This window comes from Mobula hypostoma, chromosome 1, assembly GCF_963921235.1.
Source record: "Mobula hypostoma chromosome 1, sMobHyp1.1, whole genome shotgun sequence".
In the NCBI taxonomy this organism is placed as follows: Eukaryota; Metazoa; Chordata; class Chondrichthyes; order Myliobatiformes; family Myliobatidae; genus Mobula; species Mobula hypostoma.
The window spans coordinates 173,209,933-173,236,162 of record NC_086097.1 but is presented as its reverse complement, the minus strand read 5'-3'; the positions used below and the strand labels follow the sequence as shown (position 1 = coordinate 173,236,162).

Sequence of the window (26,230 nt, the reverse complement as noted above, 5' to 3'; positions counted from 1 at the left end):
ATCCAATTGGCTATTCATATTTTGGAAATGCAAGAATTTCTCCTATTCATATTAACACGGGAATAGTAGATTGCGGAATTGCAAGATGAAATGTGCCCTCCTTACTGAAAAATATGGGTATTTGATCTTAATGGATTTACTGGAGTTCTCTCAGGATATAACAAATGTAGTGGATAGAGGGGAACAGAGGGACGTTATTTACTTGGATTTCCAGAGGCGTTTGATAAGGTGCCACACAAAAGACTAATCCATAAGATAAGGATGTATAGAGCGGAGGGTGATGAATTAGCATGGATAGAGGATTGGTTAATCAATAGAAAGCAGAGAGTTGGGATACATGGGTGTTACCCTGGTTGGTAATCAGTGGTGGACAGTATGCCACAGGTGTTGGTGCTAGGTCCACAAATGTTCACAATAGACATTAACAATCTGGAAGAGGGGACCAAGCGTGGTGTATCTAACTTTGCTGATGATATTAAATTGAGTGGAAAAGCAAATTGTGCAGATACGGAGAGTCTGCAGAGAGATATAGATAGGTTAAGTGAGTGGACCAGGGTCTGGCAGATGGAATACAATGTTGGTAAATGTGAGGTCATCCACCAGGGAAAGAAAAATGGAAGAGCAGATTATTATTTAAATGGTAAAAAATTGCAGCATGCTGCTGTGCAGAGGGACTCGGGAATGCTTGTGCATGAATACCAAAAGGTTGGTTTGCAGGTGCAGCTGGCTATGAAGAAGACATATGGGATTCTGGCCTTCATTGCTAGAGAGATTGAAATTAAGAGCTGGGAGGATATGCTACAACTGTACAGGGTACTGGTGAAGCTGCACCTGGAGTACTGCATGCAGTTCTCTTCTCCTTACTTGAGGAAGGACATACTGACTTTGGAGGCAGTGCAGAGGAGGTTCACCAGGTTGATTCCAGAGATGAGGGGGCTAGACTATGAGGAGAGATTGAGTCACCTGGGACTGTACTTACTGGAATTCAGAAGAATGAGAGCAGATCTTATAGAAACATATAAAATGATGAAAGGGATAGATTAGATCGAGGCAGGAAAGTTGATTCCACTGATTGGTGAGACTAGAACTAGGGGACATAGCTTCAAGATTCGGGGGAGTACATTTAGGACAGAGATAAGGAGGAACTGCTTTTCACAGAGGATGGTAAATCTGTGGAATTTTCTGCCCAATTAAACAGTGGAGTCTACCTCAGTAAATATATTTAAGACAAGGTTGGATAGATTTTTGCATACTAGGGGAATTAAGGGTTATGGGGAAAAGGCAGGTAGGTGGAGATGAGTCCATGGTCAGATCAGCCATGATCTTATTGAATGGCGGAGCAGGCTCAACGGGCCAGATGGCCTACTCCTGCTCCTGTTTCTTATGTTCTTATGACAATGCATTCAAGTTCATCATGCATAAAGCCTTGGAACATGATCCAAGAAATCCTATGAATACAGACTTTAATACCATAGAACCATAGAACATTACAGCACAGAAACAGGCCTTTTGGCCCTTCTTGGTTGTGCCAAACCATTTTTCTGCCTAGTCCCACTGACCTGCACCTGGACCATATCCTTCCATTCACCTCTCATCCATGTACCCGTCCAAGTTTTTCTTAAATGTTAAAAGTGAGCCCGCACTTACCACTTCATCTGGCCGCTCATTCCACACTCCCACCACTCTCTGTATGAATAAGCCCCCCCTAATGTTCCCTTTAAACTTTCCCCCTTCACCCTTAACCCATGTCCTCTGGTTTTTTTTCTCCCCTTGCCTCAGTGGAAAAAGCCTGCTTGCATTCACTCTGTCTATATCCATCATAATTTTATATACCTCTATCAAATCTCCCCTCATTCTCCTACGCTCCAGGGAATAAAGTCCTAACCTATTCAACCTTTCTCTGTAACTCACTTTCTCAAGTCCCGGCAACATTCTTGTAAACCTTCTCTGCACTCTTTCAACCTTATTAGTATCCTTCCTGTAATTTGGTGACCAAAACTGCACACAATACTCCAAATTTGGCCTCAACAATGCCTTACACAACCTCGCCATAACATTCCAACTCTTATACTCAATACTTTGATGTATAAAGGCCAATGTACCAAAAGCTCTCTTTATGACCCTATCTACCTGTGATGCCACTTTTAGGGAACTTTGTATCTGTATTCCTAGATCCCTCTGTTCTACTGCACTCCTCAGTGCCCTAACATTTACCTTGTATGTTCTACCTTGGTTTGTCCTTCCAAAGTGCAATACCTCACACTTGTCTGTATTAAACTCCATCTGCCATTTTTCAGCCCATTTTTCCAGCTGGTCCAAATCTCTCTGCAAGCTTTGAAAACCTTCCTACATTGTCCACTACACCTCCAATCTTTGTATCATCAGCAAATTTGCTGATCCAATTTACCATATTATCATCCAGATCATTGATATAGATGACAAATAACAATGGACCCAGCACTGATCCCTGTGGCACACCACTAGTCACCGGCCTCCACTCAGAGAAGCAATCCTCCACTACCACTCTCTAGCTTCTTCCGTTGAGCCAATGTCTAATCCAGTTTACTACCTCTCCATATATACCTAGCAACTGAATCTTCCTAACTACCTCCCATGCAGGACCTTGTCAAAGGCCTCACTGAAGTTCATGTAGACAACATCCACTGCCTTCCCTTCATCCACTTTCCTGGTAACCTCCTCGAAAAACTCTAATAGATTTGTTAAACATGACCTATCACGTACAAAGCCATGTTGACTCTCTCTAATAAGTCCCTGCCTATCCAAATACTTGTAGATCCTATCTCTTAGTATCCCTTCCAATAGTTTACCTACTACTGACGTCAAACTTACCAGCCTATAATTTCCCGGATTACTTTTTGAGCCTTTTTTAAACAACAGAACAATATGAACTATCCTCTAATCCTCCTGCACTCACCTGTAGATACCGACATTTTAAATATATCTGCCAGGGCCCCTGCAATTTCAGCACTAGTCTCCTTCACAAGGTCCGAGGGAATACCCTGTCAGGTCCTGGGGATTTATCTACTCTGATTTGCCTCAATCTAGCAAGCACCTCCTCCTCTTCAATCTGTATAGGTTCCATGACCTCACTGTTTGTTTGCCTTATTTCCATTGACTCTATGCCAGTTTCCTTAGTAAATACAGACGCAAACAAAACATTTAAGATCGCCCCCATTTCTTTTGGTTCCATACATAGCCAACCACTCTGTTCTTCAAGAGGACCAATTTTATCCCTTAATATCCTTTTGCTCTTAATATACCTGTAGAAGCTCTTTGGAATTTCCTTCACCTTGACTGCCAAAGCAACCTCATGTCTTCTTTTAGCCCTCCTGATTTCTTCCTTATGTATTTTTTTGCACTTTTTATACTCCTCAAGCACCTTATTTGCTCCCTGTTTCCTATACATGTCATACATCTCCCTTTTCTTCTTTATCAGAGTTCCAATATCCCTTGAGACCCAAGGTTCCTTATTCTTACTCACTTTGCCTTTAATCCTGACAGGAACATACAAACTCTGCACTCTCAAAATTTCTCATTTGAAGGCCTCCCACTTACCAGTCACATCCTTGCCAGAGAACAACCTGTCCCAATCCACACTTTTTAGATCCTTTCTCATTTCTTCAAATTTGGCCTTTTTCCAGTTTCGAACCTCAACCCGAGGACCAGATCTGTCTTTATCAATGGTCAAGTTGAAACTAATGATGTTATGATCACTGGAACCAAAGTGTTCCCCTACACACACTTCTGTCACCTGTCCTAACTCGTTTCATAATAGGAGATCTAATATTGCATCCTCTCTAGTTGGTATCTCTATATATTGATTTAGAAAACTTTCCTGAACACATTTTACAAACTCTAACCCATCTAGACCTTTAACAATATGGGAATCCTAATTAATATGTGGAAAATTAAAATCCCCTACTATCATAACTTTATGTTTCCTGCAGTTGTCTGCTATCTCTCTGCAGATTTGCTCCTCCAATTCTCGCTGACTATTGGGTGGTCTATAATACAACCCCATTAATGTGGTCATACCTTTCCGGTCTCTCAGCTCCACCCAGATAGCCTCGGTAGACAAGCCCTCTAATCTGTCCTGCCTGAGCACTGCAGTAACATTTTCCCTGACAAGCAATGCTACCCCCCCACCCTTCATTCCTCTGCCTCGATCACATCTGAAACATCAGAACCCTGGAACATTAAGCTGCCAGTCCTGCCCTTCCTGTAGCCAAGTTTCACTAATGTGCTTGTTACCACATGTTAAGGGTTCTAACATTTTAACTGTCATTCATTCTTTGAGGCACTTCTCTGTTTTCATGGATGTCTGTGGAGAAAAAGAACTTCAGGATGTATATTGTACACATTTCTCTGACATTAAATGTACCTATCGAAGGGATAGAGGGATGTCAGGGTAGGTTTTTTTTACACAGAGAATGGTGGGTGCATGGTATGTTTTGCAAGGGGTGGTGTTGATAGAGGCAAATACATCAAAGAGAGTTTTAGATAGACACAGGGATAAATGGAGGTTTATATAGGAGGAAGGGTTAGCTTGATCTTGGAGTAGGTTAAAGGGTCGGTACAACCTAATGGGCCAAAGAACCTGTATTATGCTATACTGTTCTAGTTACTATGTTCTTGAGTTGACGCAAAGAACAACAGTGTAAATTGCATTTATTCTTTTACAAAGAAAGAAAGATATCCTGTAAAACATATGCACTTAAAATTACAATCATGAAGTTGGACTCATCATTGGTGTCAGCAGCATGCCGAGACTAAGATAATGGTAAAAACATGGAATATTTTTTGCCCCAGTGGAAATATGCCACAAATGAAAGAACTTCCTAAACTGAAGTACTGGGATCCATGGTCAGACACTTAATGATTGCTTTGCATCGTCCTTTGATAGAGATAGAGTGAAAATGTTTTACTTCAAATCAGTCTAACTAGACTATGTATAATGCATCATTACTGAATTAAATGGGAGATTGAAGGTTTAAACTGAATTCCATTTAGTACAATGTTACTCAGGCATTGTTTGTGCCTAACTACTATCGTAAGTATTCTGCTGTTTTAATAGCGGCACTTTGACACACAATTTTTTAATGGATTAATGTTTTTATTCAAGCAGAAAATAAATACATTTTCAAATAGTTATTTCAAGCATAAGAAAACTGGTGATCATTCATTCCTAAGTATGAATAGTTCAACTCCAGACGAATTAATTAGAATTTCAGTATTTTACAAGCAATACTCTTCTCTGTGGGTTTCAAGACAAAAAATATTTCAGAACCTAAGAATCCTAACTTGATGAAAGAAAAGCCAATACATTCTTTAAATCCAGATCAACCAAGGGTTAAGCTGGGTCAAGATATCACAAGCGAACAACGATTCTTTGGGCGACGTCTTTCAGACAGCTAATATCTTCAATTACTCCACCTGCCCTACATCTTCTGCTTGTTTCGTTTTGTCTTGATTGTGTTACGGAAACTGTTGGAGCCTGTGATGTGCAGTTTGAATGATTGAATAATCTAGCGCTCTTCTATGTCTGGAGAGCTGCCTCATGGAGAAGACCAGAGAAGCGGTCCCAAGAAGGACTGAAAACATGACCTGACTTGTAGAAAAGACCAGAGATAGGGTGCAGGGCCATGAACGACTCCATTTCAACGCGTCCAAGAAGATCGAAGCATCGAGGCATATGCAGAGGAGGTCAGCAGGTTGATCTGAATGGAGACCATGGCAGTTGATAGACAGCATGGTAGTTGCTTTTCACTGAAGGATTGAGTTCCTGTGGGTACTTTCCTTGAATGCTGATGGAAAGATGTTTTAAATATTCTGAGACTTATGTGATTATCTGAGATTCTCAGATTTATCTGAGGTGGTACTATATATTAGTCTCCTTCAGTTTTTCAGTATTTTCTTTCTTGCAGCCATTTGGTGGGTGAGCGATATGTTACTTTTTGTGAGAGGGAGGAGTTGGGGATTTGGAGACTGATGTTCTTGTTGGTGTTTTTCCATGTGGGTGATCTGTTAGTTTTTTGTGTGTGATAGAGGGGGTTAGAAGTTTTGATGCTATTGTCACTGTTCTTTTCTGTGAGGGAGGCTGTTGAGGATTTGATATTATCATCACTTTTTTGTGAGGGGGGGTTGGGGGTTTGGGGATTTTGATGTTCCAGCTGCCATCTTCCATGTAGGTGAGCTGTTGTTTTTTGTGTGAGGGAAGGGGTGAGGGGTTTTGGAGTTTGTGAGTTTTGTTTCTCTTTCTTTTTCATTACGGGGGGAGGGGGAGGGAGTTGATGTCTTCAACAATTCCCATGGTTATTTCCCTGTATTACATGGCTATCTGGAGAAGATGAATATCATAGTTGTGCTGTATACTTTGACGTTAAAATGAACCTTTGAACCAGATGATTGAAGAAGAACATTTAAACATAGCATAGAACAGCACAGCACAGTACGGGCCCTTTGGCCCACTATGTTGTTTTGACTATTTCACCTACTCCAGGATTTATCTAACCTTTCCCTCCCACATAGCCCTCCATTAGTTCTCATCCACGTGCCCAAGAGTCTCTTAGATGTTGCTAATGTACCTGCCTCTACCATTATCCCTGACAGCATGTTCAACACACCTACAACTCAGAGTAAAAAACCTACTTCTGGCAACCCCCCTATACTTTGCTTCAAAGATTTTAAAATTTGCCCCATTGTATTAGCTATTTCCGCTTTGGGAAAAGTCACTGGCTGTCCACTCTATCTATGCTTCTTTTCATGTTTTACACCTCTATCAAGTCACCTCTTATCCTCCTTCTCTCCAAAGAGAAAAGCCATAGCTCAGTCAATCTATCCACAGAAAGCATGCTCTCTAATCGAAGCAGCATCCCGGTAAATCTCTTCTGTACCCTGTCTGAAGCTTCCACATCCTTCCTATAATGAGGCAACCAAAACTAAACACAATACTCCAAGACACGCAACATGCCGGAAGAATTCAGCAGGCCAGGTGGCATCTATGGTAAAGAGTACAGTCAATGTTTTGGGCCAAGACCCTTCAGCAGATCAGCTGAGCTCGTTCAGCATCTGTGTATGCTGCTTGGATTTCCAGCATTTGCAGATTTTCTCTTGTTCACAATACTCCAAATGTGGTCTAACCAGAATTCTATAGAGCTGCAACTTTACCTCGTGGCTCTTGAACTCAATCTCCCGACTAATTAAGACTAACACTCCTGAACCTTCTTAACCACTCAATCAACATGAGCTGCAAATTTGAGGGATCTACGGATGTGAACCTCACTAACCCTCTGTTCCTCCACACTGTTAAGAATCCTGTCATTAACCCTGTATTCTGCCTTCAAGTCCAACTTTCCAAAGTAAATAACGTCACACTTTTCTGGATTGAACCCTATCTGTCACTTCTCAGCCCACCTCTGCATCTTATTAATGTCCTGTTGGAAACTACAACAACTTTTACACTATCCACACCACCAGCAAGTTCTGTGTCATCTGCAAATTTAATACCCAACATTTCCATTTACTTATCCAAGTCATTTATAAAAATCCCAAAGTGCATGGCCTCCATTTCCACAGAATTTAAAACAGATGACGCTTCAGTCAGAGGCACCAGCCTAGAATCAGCAAGTCCCCAGAACCATGAAAATTCGGAACCTTGAAGGCGCACTTGTCTTCCAGACCGCGTCCTTGGGATATCAAAAAGTGGCCCGTCGTGAGGCCCTGAGAGTGGGTCGCATTCCTGCAAAGAACCAAAGTCAGAGTGTAATTCCAGGTCAGGGTCTTCAAAAGAATCCCCCCACACCCTGAAAAAGAAAAAAAAAGAGATATCAAAGATAGAAATAGAGCTTTTCTAAAGATGCAAGCAAAGGAGTCGCTGGTTAATGCCACCCTGACTTCGCCCCACCTCCTCCAATCAACTTAAAATTGTACCCTTCATATTAGTCATTTGTGCCCTGAGAAATTTGTCCACCCTGTCTATGCCTCCTAGCATATTATACACTTTAATCAAGTCACCTGTTATCCTCTTTCACTCCAAAGAGAAATGTCCTAGCTCATCAATCTATCCTCATAAGGCATGCCCTCTAATCCAGGCAGCATCCTGGTAAATCTTATCTGCACCCCTTCTAAAACTACTACATCCTTCCTATATTTCCTATATTACCTGTTGAACTCAGTCCCCCAACTAATGAAGTCCAACACACCATATGCCATTTTAGTCATCCTATCAACTTGCACGACCACTTTGAGTGATCTGTGGATGTGGATCCCAAGATTCCTCTTTTCCTTCACACTACTAAGAATCCTGTCATTAACCCTGTGTGCTGCCTTTTACTTTCATTTTCCTTTCCTCACTGCCAGTTAGAGTCCATCTGCTAGCCTGGAAGTTGATACTATACTTAAAAGTTGTTATATGTTTCTTTATTCTTCTATTTAAGGTTTAACGGTTCTGACCCACTTTTAGATCGTAATCAGTGTATAAATCTTATAGGAATTACATGGTTTTGCTTGGTGAATGTTAATGGTACTATAGGCTGTTGGTATGTGGAAAAGATCTTTCATTTGAGGAGGGAACTGTGATGTTTCATTTTGGAAACAGAGATTAAGTTTTAGTTTCAGCCCATTTTTCTTTAGTACAGATTATGGAAAGAAAACAATAACACCACCTTATGAAATTTTGATTGGATGTTTTGACTTGCCTAAAGAAAATAAATTTTCTGAAAGACTAGTTGATTGTTTCTTGTAAAAGACAGTTCAAAGCAGCTCCATCGAACTTCTGTTTATAGTCATGAAAATGTGGTCAGGTAGTGGCAGCTGGACTCACATATACACGTTTGTTAAAGCTGGCTAAGCCACCGTTGATCACAGTGTAAGAACTTTAAAGAAAAGTCTATAAACTTGCAATTGCAGTCACAGGTCATCAATAACCAGTGAATGTCAGTGAGATTAATGCTTCCTTTAATACAAGCATTTAAAAGAAATCTGTTTCAAAATCTTAGGATTAAAGGAACAAATTTAAATGTAGAGAAGTGATTCATGGAGTGTTGTAAGATCTTTTTTTATACTTTTGGCGTAGAAATAACTAATACGTGGTTACACTTGCTGAATTGAAATGTTAAAGATAAAACAAATGTTAGTAATTATTAAAACAAATAACTTAATATCTTTATTATCTTATGCCGGCTGGTGGCGTAGTGGCATCAGCATCAGACTTCGGAGCAAAGGCTCCCGAGTTTGAATTCAGCCGGCTCCCTTGCACGTTTTCCATCCATGCTGGGTTGAGCGTCGAGCTAGCAACTCAGCCTCATAAAAGTAAGAAAGCCTGCTTAAAAAAATGCCGTCACGATGGCGCCCCGATGACTCCACTCAGAGTTAAGGGCTTTCTTCTTCATTACCTTGGCACATTTGATAACATTTTTGCCTCGAGGATCAAGACTCACTCCAGATATTTGATTATTAAGTTGTTGGATGAGTTGTTAAATGAATGACCCAACTAATGCCTCAGGTGGATGTATAAAGTGTACTCTTTGCAGATTCTCCTACAGTTCTGACAAATATTTATCCTTCAAACAACAGATGAAATAATTTGTTCTGGTCATTCTGGTCACTTATATGTCTGCCTAGTGTGAACTGTTTGCTTCATTTCCCTTTCTAAACAAACACTGGGTGTAAAATAATTTCGAACATCTTGAAATGATACACCATACCATTTAAATTGGCCTTTTTACCTGGAAATGTAAAGAGAATTGAAGTTGACGGTTTTGTAACTATTTTCCATCCACCTCATAAAATTTAGTTTAAAAGAATAAATGTAGATGATGGTTTATTTCTTGTTCATTTTTATATTCAGGATCTTTGCATCCAAAGATGTGGTTTAGTTGTGGTTAATAAAGAAAACTGTCAGGTATAATTATTTCATTCCACAGCTGTTGAGAAATTCTTAAACATAAATATTTTCCACAGGGTGATTCAGTCCAAATGGTTGATGAGAGCCCTTTCTCTGACTCCTCCACCCTGGAGCAGAAAACTAGCAACATTGGTGGGACCACTGGATGTATCAGTTTATGGATGCAATGGATGTTGCCTAAAGTGACTGTTAAATTGTTTGCACGTGAATCTGGCAATAGTGGTACAGGTGAGAAATGTTTCTTCTCCAGTAATTAATCAGATTAAAATTCACCCATTCACCCTTTAACTCTTTGGCATTCAGATTATTGCATTTCCTCACAGAAATTTAGATCTTTAAATTGAGAACCTGAAGCAAGTTCCCTTAACGTTGAATTCTTTCATATAATAAGTGAGAGAAGCATTTGTGGCTATGCAAGCTATCAGATTTGTAATATAATTCAATTAGTTTATAGCCAACTCTGCTTTCCAGCTAATCCCCATATCCATTCATCTCTTTAGCATTCAAATATTTATCAACTATTTATCCACAGTCCGCTGCAATAGAGGATTCCAAATGTTTCCTTTTTTCAAAGAAATTTCACCTTATCCCAATCATTTTTATGATTTCCCTAAAATGTGTGTTCACGGTCAGTGACTCTTGCTACTGAAATGATTTCCTTTCTCATTGACATCAGATTATAGTCTCTAACACATATTGTGCTTTGCAGTAATAGAGTATTTTGTTTAGGTTCTTGTTAACAATTCCCCTTACCTTAAAGAAGAGCTCTAAGTGGAATTTGTTTTTTATTGCACAGGGTTGAAATGAGGAGGTATTTATTGTGTGTAGAAAGCTTGAGGCATTGACTTGCCATTAAGATATGAAATTCTGAGGCATGAAGAGTAGCTGGTCCATTAGCTTGTCCACATTCACGATTGTTGGAGCATCATGACTAAATACTTCCTCACTGTGTCACCTAACCTCAACCATGTAAGTTCCTGAGAGATGGAAACCATAAGATTCAGTAGGGGAGAAAGATGCTGTGGAAAATTCCTCTCTCATCCCCTCATGCTGTCAAGATGACATCAACCAAATGGTATTTATATGGTTTCATTGTGTTCCAAAGAATTCTGTGCTGCTAAGTTACCCTGGCAGTCACATATCTGAGTAACTTTTATGAAGATTTGAACATCAGCACCTTTTGTAAGAACTATTTGTGTGAATTAAAGAAATCAAACGAGCTAAATTAGAGCAACACACATCAAAGTTGCTGGTGAACGCAGCAGGCCAGGCAGCATCTCTAGGAAGAGGTACAGTCGACGTTTCAGGCCGAGACCCTTCGTCAGGACTAACTGAAGGAAGAGTTAGTAAGAGATTTAAAAGTGGGAGGAGGAGGGGGAGATCCAAAATGATAGGAGAAGACAGGAGGGGGAGGGATGGAACTAAGAGCTGGACAGGTGATTGGCAAAAGGGGTATGAGAGCATCATGGGACAGGAGGCCCAGGGAGAAGGAAAAGGGGGAGGGGAGGGAAAAGCCCAGAGGATGGGCAAGGGGTATAGTCAGAGGGACAGAGGGAGAAAAAGGAGCGTGAGAGAAAGAATGTGTGTATAAAAATAACGGATGGGGTATGGGGGGAGGTGGGGCATTAGCAGAAGTTAGAGAAGTCTAAATTAGAGAGTGGGTCATGAATTTTAAAGGAAAAAAAATACAATGCTGTTGAATAAATGCTCTGTTTTGTACTTTTACACCATGCTGAATTAGAGCCTCAATTATAAAACTTATTAGAGGTTGAGCTTATAAGTACAAATGTAATGTTTCTTTTGTTGGATGATTTGTAAGGCAATGACAGAATTATCAATTTTTGTATAAATACAATTCTTTGGTTATGCCTGCAGAGATCTGTGTTGTGAGTGAACTCGAAGACTTGAGTGCTTCAGTGGATATACAAGATGTTTACACTAAGCTTAAGTGCAAAGTAGGCAGCTTCAATATTGATCACTACAAAAACAGGTAAGTTCATGATGGTTTCTTAGTCAAGATAGGACCATGATTAGCAAATTGAAGAAGTGCTGCTGTTGGATGTTTTGGCATTTGGTGCATATCTGCAATATTTTATGGCTGTAATTTTAAACTTCAGTGAGGACTAGGTTTAGCATTCAGTCACAGCACATACTGGGTGTGAGGATTTGCAGAGAATTATATGGGTCGTGCTCCTGTACCAATGTACTGAGAACCTTGGCTTTGTAGCCTGAGGAATTGGTGCATACAGGCCATGTCATTTGATTGTAGAACTTGTTATGCACCTCTGACATCAGACTCTAGCCAACAGTATAACAAAATAGAGACTTTTCCTGGTCCTGGCATTTAATAAGCTTTACAGCTTGCTGCGTCACAATTCCCTGTGAATTCCTGTTAATAAAGTTTGGTGCTTTTTGATGGACTGAAGCTTTGGGCCTTTCAACAAATTATAATATGAGTTTCTCAACAACTTCCGAAAAAGATTTATGTATAGATTGTTTATGACGCCCCCCCCCCTTCATTTTCAAATTGGCCAATCTGAGAAACAAATATTGCAAATAATACTGATGGCTACACACAGGTACTACTGCCTGGTTTCAGTCACCTCACCCAGTATTGCTTCTGACCATTTATGTAAGCCCAACTCACAAAAGTTTATAAATTTATTAAGAGACTATAAACTTATATGTAAAATGTATTTAGATATGAAGTTATTAAGCATTATTTATTATTGAAAAGGCTACTTTGTAACTTGTTCCAGGATAATTTTTTTTAATCTTTCTTTTGTATATTGAATTTTTCAATTTTATAAAATTGTAAGAAAAATGTTAAGATGCTTTTATTCTTTTCATTTGATTTAAAATGGAGATGTGGGATTATACTTGTTATAGTTTGAGAATTGTATCTCTGAAAAATTCCACATTGCAGTTACCCTTCACCACTTGTGATTCATATGTTGCTTAATGAAAATTAAATATTATTCCATCCATCTTGTAAGATGGAAGGTGAGAGTGTGACGGAAGTTAATTAAGAAAGCACAGTGAGGGAGAACCATAGCTAAAACTAAAATTGGTCCTGTCTTGGACTTTAAAACACTTAAGTCAGAGTTATCAATTAAACAATAATTCTCCCTTCAGGCTGGGAATTCTGGCTATTGACATTGGGCCATGATCTCCGATTAGTTAAAACCTTTGGAAATTTGATAAAAGCTCAGCAAGTGTTACAGCTTTAGGAATGTATCAGCACACATTCAAATCCCAGCAGAGGTGCTGTAATGTGGAAATATGAGCTGAGTTCTGACTCTCTTTATAATGGCATCCATTGAAGATTATGACCTAGAAAATGAAAATACCCAGTCTCAGAGATGCAATTTAATTCTTCATCTTTATTTAGTTCATGGAAATTGCATTTTGAATGTAATTTGCATATCATTGTTTGCTCTTACTTGCTATTTACACCATGCATATAGGAATACATCCAAGGCCTAGACTGGTGATTAGCTCAAATTCTGCCCTAGTGGGTGGGGCATTAAAATGAAGTTTATTAAATTAATTTGGAATAAAGTTGCTATCAGAAATAATGATTGTGGAAATATCAGATAGTTGATAAAACCTTCCCTTTAATAAAAACCTTCAAAGGAGGGAACTATGTTGTTTAATAGACACCCAGACTAACAGCAATATGATCAACTGTCATCTGAAGTAGTCCAGAGAGCTTTTAAGTTCAAGAGTCATTAGGAATGAGCAACATAAACTAGTCTTGTCAACAATATCGTCTTCAAATGAAGAATTAAAAAAAACTACTTCCAATCATGTTCGTAAGAGTTGATTTCATATACGTGTTGGTGTCCACGTTTATAATATACTGCTATTTACATTACTATTTTTTGCATAGTAATTTGGCAATATGGTTGCTGGATGCCTTTGTAACCTATAATCCACATAGGACATACAGTGGCATGCAAATGTTTGGGCACCCCTGTCAAAATTTCTGTTACTGTGAATAGTGAAGTGAGTAGAAGATGAACTGATCTCCAAAAGTCATGAAGTTAAAGATGACACATTCTTTTCAACATTTTAAGCAAGATTAGTGTATTATTTTTGTTTTGTACAATTTTAGAGTGAAAAAAAGGAAAGGAGCAGCATGCAAAAGTTTAGGCACCCTAAGAGACTTGAGCTCTCAGATAACTTTTACCAAGGTCTCAGATCTTAATTAGCTTTTTAGGGCTATGGCTTATTCACAACCATTGTTAGGAAAGGCCAGGTGATGCAAATTTCAAAGCTTTATAAATACGCTGACTCCTCATACCTTGTCCCAACAGTCAGCAGCCATGGGCTCCTCTAAGCAGCTGCGTAGCACTCTGAAAATTAAAATAATTGATGCCCACAAAGCAGGAGAAGGCTATAAGAAGATAGCAAAGCATTTTCAGGTAGCTGTTTCCTCAGTTCATAATGTAATTAAGAAATGGCAGTTAACAGGAACGGTGGAGGTCAAGTTGACCGAGAAAACTTTCGGAGAGAACTGCTCATAGGATTGCTAGAAAGGTAAATAAAAACCTCCGTTTGACTGCAAAAGACCTTCAGGAACATTTAGCCGACTCTGGAGTGATGGTGGACAGTTCTACTGTGCAGTGACACCTGCCCAAATATGACCTTCATGGAAGAGTCATCAGAAGAAAACCTTTCCTGCGTCCTCACCACAAAATTCAGCATCAGAAGTTTGCAAAGGAACATCTAAACAAGCCTGATGCATTTTGGAAATGTCCTGTGGACTGATGAAGTTAAAATAGAACTTTTTGGTCGCAGTGAGCAAAGGTATGTTTGGAGAAAAAAGGGTGCAGAATTTCATGAAAAGAACCCCTCTCCAACTGTTAAGCACGGGGGTGGATTGATCATGCTTTGGGCTTGTGTTGCAGCCAGTGGCATGGGGAACATTTCACTGGTAGAGGGAAGAATTAATTCAATTAAATACCAGCAAATTCTGCAAGCAGACATCACACCGTCTGTAAAAAAGCTGAAGATGAAAAGAGGATGGCTTCTACAACAGGATAATGATCCTAAACACACCTCAAAATCCACAATGGACTACCTCAAGAGGCGCAAGCTGAAAGTTTTGCCATGGCCCTCACAGTACCCTGACCTAAACATCATCGAAAATCTGTGGATAGACCTCAAAAGGGCAGTGCATGCAGGATGGCCCAAGAATCTCACAGAACTGGAAGCCTTTTGCAAGGAAGAGTGGGCGAAAATCCCGCAAACAAGAATTGAAAGACTCTTAGCTGGCTGCAGAAAGCGTTTACAAGCTGTGATACTTGCCAAAGGGGGTGTTACTAAGTACTGACCGTGCAGGATGCCCAAACTTTTGTTTCAGGCCCTTTTCCATTTTTGTTATTTTGAAACTGTAAAAGATGGAAATAAAAAAGTAATCTTGCTTAAAATATTAAAGAAATGTGTCATCTTTAACTTTATGCCTTTTGGAAATCAGGTCATCTTTTACTTGCTTAGCTATTCACAGTAACAGAAATTTTGACCAGGGGTGCCCAAACTTTTGCATGCCACTGTATCTTGTGCATGGATCAATAATCTGTGTTTATTATTTTAAGAATGTTCTCTAGTTACTTATTATCCTGTTAGCACAGTGTTATAAATGACCTTTGGTGATCTAAATTGGATATTTGTTTCTTTTGTTCATTGCCACCACTTTCTTTCAAAGGAATTTTTAGAAAACCAATTGTTATGGTGGAGGCAGATAACAAACTGCTGCTCCTTGCATAGTACTAAGCCTATCATGTGATGAGCTAGTGCAACTGTCCCTAACTAAAAAAAATGAGCAAGTTAAGCATTTCCACATTAATAGGTTATCACCTTAAACAACAAGAAATCACCAACTATAATCTAATTTCTACAGACAGAGCTCTAAGTGAGTAAAGTCCCCAGATGACATTTTAGCTTATTTGAAACCCTCCACATAGTAGTTCCTGGAATGGTACAGTATCTTTAACTCTGGCTCTGCATTTTTTTTAAATCTTCCTAACGGTTCTGAGGTGTATATTAGTTACTGATAGGTTATTGTCCTTGCTAAAATTATATGTAAGTATAATGGTATCAGTGCAGTGGTATCACCAACACTGATGTCTTGCTGAAAGGCCTGGATAGAGTAGACGTGGAGATGACGTTTCCATTAGTAGGAGAGGCTAGGATCTGAGAGTACAGTCTTAGAATAAAGGGACATTCCTTTAGAACTGAGATGAGAAGACATTTATTCAGGCAGAGGGTGAGGAATCTGTGGGATTTGTTGTCACAGAGGGTTGTGGAGGCCAAGTCATTGGGATTAATTAAGACAGATACTAAGCACTGATTAGTAAAGGGGTTAAGGGTTGTGGAGAAAAGGCAGAAGAAAGAGGTTGGAAAGGAAATTGGTCAGGTTTGAATGACGGACAGACTTGATGGGCTGAATGATGTTTATGCTTCTATATTTGATGGCCTTACGATCTTAACTGATTTGTACAGATGTATAGTATGTTGTACTAGCAGAACCAGCTTATTTTTGCCCCTGATGAATATAATAGTTGAGAATTCTGATCACGTAGTGCAACTATCGATCAAAACAATCATATAGCACCCTATTGATGAAAATAATGAAGCTGGTTTACTTGCTATTGTATATTGCCCCGTGTGTGTAGGTGGAATCTGGAATTGTATTAATCAGGAAATGCAAATAATTTAGGGAGAGTTAAAATGGGTAATTTCTGTCAGTGTGGATTCTGTAGGCTGAAGGGCCTGATCCTGTGCTGTGTCACTCTGTGACTCCATCTCATTCTGCCCTCACTGATTAATTCAATGGACAGAGTACATTATACAACAACGAAAAAAATTGTCATTGGCTTTCCTGTTCCAATTACCAGCTTATAGATTGACTTGTTATAGAATCATGCATGTGTATTGATATAAGTGTGGATAAAGAAATACTTTTTGTGGAAATGGAAAGAAATAAACTTGGAAATCATGACTTCACATGGGGGCTGAATTCTGTCTATGTAGCCTGTCCAGTTTGGGCAACTTCTCTTTGAGTCCCCATATGCAGCTAAAAATATACATAAGAACCTCATGAAATTTTCGTAGTGAATAAATAGTCATCTACCTTTATGTTGGTAAAGTGCTGATCAATTCAGAAATATATCTTAATTTCATAAATGAAGTACTTCTAAATGGAAATTCATGTTTGATCATTTAGATTTGTTGTGAATATTTCTCCTAGTGGCTAGGTAAAAGCTGAGGTATGTATTTTTAGTGCAGTTTATATTTTGTGTAAGTCACTAAAATCACAAGACTGTTTAGACTAGACAAGGCAGGAATTGTGTTTTCCAGGCCAGGTGAAGGCTGGCACACAGGACAATTTGATGGAATCCTTCTACAATGCAAAGAAAAACCTGGGGTGAGACTCTCATAGTGAATAAATCATAACAGATTTCTCAATCCTTTAAATTGAGTGATAATTATCTTGCAAATTCTGAGGCAGAATGTGAAGACAATGGTTAAAAGAACTAAACTATTTAGCAGAAGTTTTTCAATAGATTTGACATTTTGCATGCTTTACATGGACTGCTTAATATGTAAAAGGATGCAGCAAATATACCCGTAGTACTTTTTACAGTCTGACTATTTACAGTCAGACCTAATCTTACACATTTTTCAGAGAAGGTGATTCTTAATATGTACTGATCCTCAAAGATAATCAAATAAAGCTCTTAATTATTTGTATTTGTTATTCAAATATAGTCTCCTAATTCCATTTAGACAAGAACTTCCTTTCATTTCCTCCTCCTTCATTCTCTCCTCGGGAACATTTGGTCATTTAATTCTAGTCTATCCAGAGAATTACATTTAAAATTTAAAACTAATATACCAGTTTCAAAGTTCAAAGTAAATTTATTATCAAAGTATAGATACGATATACAACTCTTAAGATTCATTTTCTTCTTGCAGGCATACTCAATAAGTCCATAATAGAATTATAATCATAATTTCTTTTAAATTCATTTTTTATTGTTGAAAATTAAATCTTTTGATATCTGAATTACATTTTTTTAAATTGCAAGAGAAAATGGCAAACATAATTCTGTACAGATGGCTGCCACTCTGATCTGTGGGACTTCCCTCCCATATATAAAAGTTACTGTTTATAATAACTCAAAGGATTATATAAATACGTTTATATATAAATGTATAAATACATTTGCTTTAAAAACACTTCATTGTTTATGAGAAAGTAAAAGAATAACAGAAGTTAAAATAATTACTGAACTGATGGCAGTGACGTGCCATTCTAAAAACCTAAATGCAAACAAATAATCGCAGACTTTATTATAATTATGGAAAATTTATGAGAGTTATTAAAATTATTTTTAAACTGAAAATTTCATGTTCCCATAAAATATGTAGCACTGCATTTTCTGAAGGCAGTGGTTTTTGTTCTTTTAACTATGTCTTCTTATTCTGATTATGCTTACTCTTGCATTTCAAATCAAATGGATTTTGTTTCCTACTTTCTGCTGAATTTAATTCCAAACATTAGACCAACAGGAAGTCTGTAAGTCTGTCTTTAAATTTTCCCTTTGTTATGTGCACCCAGTTGAATAACTATAACTTCAAAATTAAAACATCATTCAATTTTTCTTTGAATTTCCCAAGTTTTATTACTATAATATCATGTTATTTTGTAAATTTGATTAATAAAAATTTATTCATTGAGTTTACTGATGATCATTTCTACTTGTGATTAAATAAAAGTTATGGCATGACTACCTCAGTCATTTGGGTGGCAAGAGAACAATAAAGCCTATTTTATTTCTTGGTATATTGGGAACACATAACGTGGGTTCACTGAGATGGCTGTACCTCCAGCTGCCTTTAGCTGTATTAACCTTCAATATAATCAACATAATCTTTAATTTTTTTTGCTTATGGCCTTTTTTATTGCTTTTTCCCTTCCCCACCACTGTCTCTTTTCTCTCTCTTGTCCGTTACCTCAAGCCTTGGGGAAGGCCCATGGTCTCTCGGGCATTTTGGAGGTGTGGTACTTTCTTGTACTGACAAGCTGAACAGACGCACCCTGTTGATTCGACCCCTCAGCAAGCAAGATCCTTTCAGCCATTTTTCTGGCTTCTTTCCCCCTGTAAGGAATAAGTTAAATTACTTTTACTGATTTAATCTTTTAATAACCTTTAATCTATATAAATTTACTGCTATTTATGTGTGAAATCTTCAGTTTGTGATCAACCTTTCAATTCCTTCCTTGAGTAGCACCACTGCCTAATATTTTGTGTGCTTGTGGGCATTGTACCATAACAATAATTTTTAAACTGATCATTAAAATAAAGATATTATCCCTTCTACTGTCACCACAGTGCTGTAATGCTTTGGAGATCAATAGGCTTCCTTCACGCTTTGTGACTTCACTATGGTGTCCAATGAAATAAGGGAACAAGTGAGCACAAGGTGTAGTTAGTACTTTAATAGAACAATTATGTATGTGGAGCTGTATATTCCCAGACTTATTTAAAACAAAACACCCAGAGCAGGTGTAGGAGTAATTTTAAAACAATGAATCTTTGTCAGCAAGCTGTATTTGCAACTGGAAACACGTAATGAAAATCATTAAAATAGTTTTTCACTCAAAGTAAACCTGGGCTTCAATTACAATTGTGTTGTGTGTTTTCATTTAAAAGGAGGGCCCACCTGGTGCTACACAAGGAAGTAATTTGCTTGTAAGAGACTTTGAAAAAGGCTACTTTCATTTTTATATATTTATTACAGATGGTGATGCTTGCAGCTTAAAATAAATGACTTTAAAACTGCCTTAAACAGTTTAATAAGCATGCTTTCTATAAAGTAACTTTTCTCTGTTTTATTTAGCACAAATATCTGCTACCCATTATTGATTTGTGTATATTTTGTGATCAAGCAGATGGCAGCCAAACTTTTAGAAGGCTCCCACCAGCAGCATGGATTTCTTTCCCTTACCTACACCAGGGCGGTAACACGAAATGTCAGACACAAATTAACATCGAGATCAGAACGGGCTTCGCGGAGCTTGCACAGGCTGGCAGAAGGCTTCATTGACAGTTCACCCCAGTATCTCCATGAGATCCTCCTAAGTGCTCAGCCATTCGATGTTGTGCTCTCCTTCTCATTGATTCACAAGGTGGCAAGTATATTCCAAGCTAAGTTGCCAAAAACGCCGAAGGGGAAGAGGAAATCAACTGGGCAGCCTATGAGGGCACATGCCCTGACATCACGGGACTTGCCGCTTATGTACATCAACACAAGTGTTATTCGAGTGTTCTTTCCCAAAGGAGAGCATGAGCAGCATGAAGGAGGTAATCCATTGAACACTGCTTTGGGAGGGTTGCTAGCTCTGCACTGAATTTGATATAAGCCATATTGAGAATATTGTGTGTCATTGTACAATATAGGAAAGGTGTGATGCTGTGGAACAGGTGCTGAGGGCATTTGGCAGGATTAGAGCATTACAGCTATAAGGAAAGACCAGAAGATATTTGGTTTGCTTTCACTAGAACAGAGGAGGCTAAGCGATGACTTCATCGAGCTATATTAAGTTGTGGGGGGGGGGGAGGGGGGTTAGATTGAAAAAATCTTCTTTACATGGTTGGGATGTCAAAGACAAAATGTTTAAGGGATAAGTCGGAGGCTGAGAGTGGATATCAGGACAATTCTTTGCACAGAAGGTGGTTGGTGTTTGGAATGTGCTGTGAAAGAGGTCAGAGAGGCTGAAACCCTCATGACATTGGCGAAGCATCTCGACAAGTACCACAGTCACGAAAGTATAGACAGCTCTGATTGAATAGGTAATTGAGATTTGTGTAGGTCGGTACAAAGGGTGGCATGGACACAATGAGTTGAAGGATCTACGCTCCATCCGCCAGAACAAGCAGGATCTCCTAGTGGCCACCCATTTTAATTCCAATTCCCATTCCCATTCCGATATGTCCAACCTTGGCCTCCTCCACTGTCGTGATAAGGTCACACTTAGGTTGGAGGAACAACACCTTGTATTCCATTTGAGTAGCCTCCAACCTTCACCACTTTCCCATCTCCTTTTCCCTCTCTCATGTTATCTCCTTGCCCGTCCATCACCTCCCTCTGGTGTTCCTCCCCCCCCCTTTTTCTTTCTTCCATGGCCTTCTGTCGCTTTCATCAATCAACCTCCTAGCTTTTTGCTTCATCCCTGCACCTCCAAATTTCATCTATTGCTTGGTGTCTCTCTCCCCTCCCCCCTGTTTTCAAATCTACTCCTCAGCTTTTTTTCTCCAGTCCTGCTGAAAGGTTTTGACCTGAAACATTGACTCTGCTTTTCTCCATAGATACTGCCTGGCCTGCTAAGTTCCTCCAGAATTTTATGTGTGCTTGGATTTCCAGCATCTACAAATTTTCTCTTGTTTATGCAAGAGTAAAGTTAGGCTTTTTTTTACTTCTGTACAAGGCCATCAATTAATGAGGCAGTTGATATGCTGCCCTTGAACGATTTCTTCTGGTGAATCAGAAACGTTTTACATGAACTGAAAAGTTAAAAGCAGGATATTGAGGATGGAAATCAAGAGCTATTTTATAACATACATGTGTAAATCTAAAATTGTCACTCATAGAATATTGGTGCAGGGGCATTTAGACCTTCTGACACTGAGACTAGCTCCTGTGGGTAAGTTTATCAGGAGTTTATGGAACTATGGCTGATAAATGGCACTGGCTTAGATTGATCATAATGGCAAAGCAAACTCAATGGCAGAAGATCTTCTTGCATTTATTTCTTCATCAATGCCACATATGACATTATGCCCTTTTTGATACACAAGACCAAAAGGTGTATGAGCAGAGTTAAGCCATTTGGCCCATTGAGTCTGCTCCACCATTTCATCATGGCTGATCCATTTTTCTTCTCAGCCCCAATCTCCTGCCTCCACCCTACATCCCTTCATGCCCTGACCAATCAAGAATCTATCTAACTCTGCCTTAAATATACATAAAGACTTGGCCTCCACAGCTGTTTGTGGCAAAGAATTCCACAGATTCATCAGTCAATGGCTAAAGAAATTCCTCCTCATCTCCATTCTAAAAGGATGCCCCTCTATCCTGAGTCTGTGTCCTCTTTTAGACTGTCCCACCATAGTCAACATCCTATCCGCATCCACTCTATCAAGGCCTTTCACCATTCAATAGGTTTCAGTGAGGTCACCCCTCATTCTTCTGAACTCTAGTAAGTACAAACCCAGGGCCATCAAATGCTTTTCATATGACAAGCTATTCAATCTTGGGATAATTTTTGTGAACCTCCTTTGAACCCTCTCCAGTTTCAGCACATCCTTTCTCAGATAAGGGGCCCAAAACTGCTCATAATATACTGCTCATAATACTCCAAGTAAGGCCTTACCAATGCTTGATAAAATCTCAACATTACATTCTTGTTTTTATATTTTAGTCCTCTTCAAATGAATGTTAATATCGTACTTGCTTTCCTTACCACAGACTTAACCTGCAAATTAACCATGAGGGAACTAACCTGCACAAGGACTCTCAAGTGCCTTTATGCCTCAGTTTTTGTATTTTCAGTCTATTTAGAAAATAGTCATCTCTTTCATTTTTTCTACCAAAGTATATAGCCATACACTTCCCGACACTATTCTATCTGCCATCTCTTTGCCCATTCTCCTAATCGGTCTAAGTCCTTCTATATCCTCTTTACACCCTCAAAACTACCTGCCCCTTCACCTGTCTTCATATCACCTGCAAACTTTGCAACAAAGCATTCAATTCCATCATCCAAATCATTCACATGTAACTTAAAAAGAATCGGTCGCAATGGAGACCCCTGTGGAACACCACTAGTCACTGGCAGCCAATCAGAAAAAGCTCCCTTTATTCCCACTCTTTGCTTCCTCCCTCCAATTAACCACTGCTTTATCCATGCTAGAATCTTTTCTGTATACCATAGGCTCAGAGCAGCCTCGTGTGTGCCACCTTGTCAAAGGCCTTCTGAAAGTCCAAGTGTACAACATCAGCTGATTTTCCTTTATCTATTTTGCTTGCTGTTTCTTCAAAGAGTTCCAACAGATTTGTCAGGCAAGATTTTCCCTTGAGGAAACCATCCTGACTCCTACTTCTTAAATTTCAGGGTGAATTCGATCATATTATACTCACTTGCCCCTAAGAGTTTTTTTTACCTTAAGCTCTCTAAACAATTCCAATTCATTGCACAACACCCAATCCAGAATAGCTGATCCCCTAGTGGGCTCGACCATGAGCTGCTCTAAAAAGCCATCTCATAGGCATTCTAGAAAAAACATGAAATATTTTAATCAATTGATAACCTTAATTAGGTGGGGAAAAGCTAAATAATGCCAAAACTATTCCATTTTGAGCAAAAGAAAAATGTAGATAAGGGTAATAGAAACTTTGCAATACAGGCAGCAATGAGTAGGCAGATTAATTAATTGCTCTATTGACATTTTGGCTTATTTATGTGGAGATGCTATCTCTGTAGAATCCTTTATGTTAACCAAAGGATTAATAACCTTGCATCAGTGTCCTTCCAGGTCAATATCCCAAAATTAAGGCACTCAGTGCACCCAGTGGACTATAGTTGCAAGCTCCATTGATGGGGTGCCTGGCATCCAGGGCCTGACATGCCAGTGGAAAATTTTCTATTTTATCACTGGACTTCCAAAAAGAGACAGTTTGTCATGGGAAGATATTATCAGGCACAATCAGAATCAGGTTTATTATCACTGATGTATGACATGAAATTTGTTGTTTTGCAGCACCAGTATAGTGCAATGCATAAAAATGACTATGTTATAATTAAAAGTTAAATAAATAAATAGTGCAAAAGAGGAATAGTGAGGTAACGTTCTTAGACCATTCAGAAACCCGATAATGGAGGGGAACAAGCTGTTTCTAAAATAATGAGTGTGGGTCTTCAGGCGCCTGTACCTCCTCTCCGATAGTAGTAATGAGAAGAGGGCATGTTCCAAATGGTGAAGGTCTTTTGCAGATGGGTGCTGCCTTCAAGAGGCACTGTGTCTTGAAGATTCCTCGATTGTGGGGCAGGTTGTGTCCTTGATGGAGCTGGCTCAGTCTACCACCCTCTGTAGTCTATTGCAATCCTACGCATTGGAGTCTTAATACCAGGCTGCGATGCAATCAGTCAGGATCCTCTCCACCATGTATGTGCAGACATTTGCCAAAGTCTTTCATGGTGGAAAAGGTTTATGGATGTGCTCAAAGCATCTGTGAGGGACTGCAGCTTCCCACTGATTGCTGGAAACTTTTGGTTCATGATTGCTTAAAATGGAGAAATGCTCAAAATCCTCAAGAAGGAACATTAGAATGGAAGCATCAACTCGCAAACTCTCAAATAGATCCCACAATAGTACAGCCAGTTGAGCCACTGCCTCACAATATCAGAGATCCTGGTTCAGTTCTAACTTAGGTTACTGTATGTGTGGAGTTGCATGTTCTGAGACTGTGAGTTTCACCCAGGTTCCGGGATTCCTCTTAAAGATGTATAGGCTAGTGGGTTAATTAGCTGCTGTAAATTGTCTCTGGTATGCAGATGAGAGGTAGAGTCTGGGGAAGTTGAAGAGAATGCTGAGAGAATTTTAAGAAGGGATTAATGTAGGATTAGTGCAAGTAGGTGGTTGATAGCCAGTATGCACTTAGGCCGAAATGTATATTGCTGTGCTGTATCTCTCTCTGTAGCTCTAATACTCTAAACGACCCACTGTCTGTACTGCTAACCATCTCCAGCCCCATATGGAAGTCTGCGGTTCCCATACTGGCCTCATCAGCCACCTCAAAACCCACAAAACTAGAAGCTGCTGGTGCAGGAGAATTATAGTTTTGAGCAATGCTCATGACTGTGGGGAAAAAAATGAATCCTATGGGGAGATGTAATTGAGGTAAGCATATGAAATTATGAGACAAGGAAAGCATAAAGGAGATCGGTGATAAGGGAACAGAGATGGATAGAAATTTGCAGACAGATCAGAAGGAAGTTTAGAAATAAAAAAAACACTCAATGATAGGTTGGAGTTTAGAAGTCACTGCCTGAAAGGAGAGTGGGGTTGTAAGCCTTCTCATTTAACCATATCTGTTTGCGCACAAAGAACCTGCAGTGAACCAAAGTCTGGGAGGTGAGAGTAACCTACGTAATTTTCCAGCTGGTATATACTCAGTGGGGTGAATAACCTCTTTCTGAGCTGTGAACTTCCACAATCTCCTTGGTGGTTAATTTCAGTTTGTAATTGACAGGCCTGTAAGCCCAATCAACAAGTAGGACCGAGATTGTGAATAGAGAGGTTGCATGTAATTATCAACATCAACATTAAACCAATAAGAAAGCTGAATCACTCAGGTTAATCAAAAGAGACAGCACTGACATAGTTACACTATTTTTGTGTTGAAAATGTCTTATCTAAAATGAACTGGGAGTTGTGGGTTTGTGGTTTGCAATGAAAGGATTTTTATGTGAGTATTTAATTTATATCTTCTGTTCTATTTATCCCATACAGTTTTGAATTCTGCATAATCAGTCAATTATTCAAAAGTTGTCTATTGTCATGGGGAAATATATAAAAACTATTTCCGCATTAAATATGTTCTCAGAAGAATTAAAGCTGAAAAATTCTCAAATCCCTCAGGAGGTCAGAGAGTACCGTGGCTAACATTTCAAATTGGCAACCTTTTGTTAGAAAGGGAAGTCATCAGAAGTTTAGCAAGTTGTAAAATTATGAGAGGTATATGAGAGGCATAGATAGGGTAGAGAGTCGAGTCCCTTTCCCAGGATGGAAATGTCAAACACCAGAGTGTGTAGCTTTGGGGTGAAAGCAGAAACGTTGAAAGGATATGTGCCAGGCAAGTTTTTTGACACACTGAGTCGTGGGTACCTGGAACGTGCTGCTGGGGTGTGAGAGCGGGGTGATGGATATGATGGATACTGATACAATCATGCTATTAAAGAGGCACTTAGAGTAGCACATGAAGATGTAGAGAGTGAATGGATATGGATCATGCACAGTTAGATAGGAGGAGTGTATTTTGGCATAATAATTGGTACAGACATCATGGGGCATAGGGCCTGTTCTGGAGCCATTCTATTATATGTTTTGTGTTTAAAATATATGTTAAATATTGGTTAAAAGCTAGATAGACTTTTAGAAAGTTGAAGAGCTTTTTTATTTACAGAAGTATCAGAATAGCTTTGTATTTTCTTCAATATGCTAGAAATTTGAC

General features: G+C 39.1%; 1 protein-coding gene across 4 annotated transcripts in view; it reads left to right on the top strand.

Annotated features, from left to right (window-relative positions):
• Window positions 1–26,230, top strand: part of LOC134352539 (intermembrane lipid transfer protein VPS13B-like) — a 1,085,891-nt gene that overhangs the window by 737,949 nt on the left and 321,712 nt on the right. For 2 of the 4 annotated variants that reach the window (XM_063059809.1, XM_063059800.1), the window contains exons 26-29: window positions 9,982–10,153; window positions 11,801–11,915; window positions 18,956–19,097; window positions 19,887–20,301. In XM_063059809.1, coding sequence (XP_062915879.1) covers window positions 9,982–10,153; window positions 11,801–11,915; window positions 18,956–19,097; window positions 19,887–20,301 — 844 coding nt within the window. Of the gene's footprint in view, window positions 1–9,981; window positions 10,154–11,800; window positions 11,916–17,290; window positions 17,358–18,955; window positions 19,098–19,886; window positions 20,302–26,230 lie in introns of all 4 variants that reach the window. The other 2 variants (XM_063059806.1, XM_063059814.1) reach the window with 2 other exon arrangements.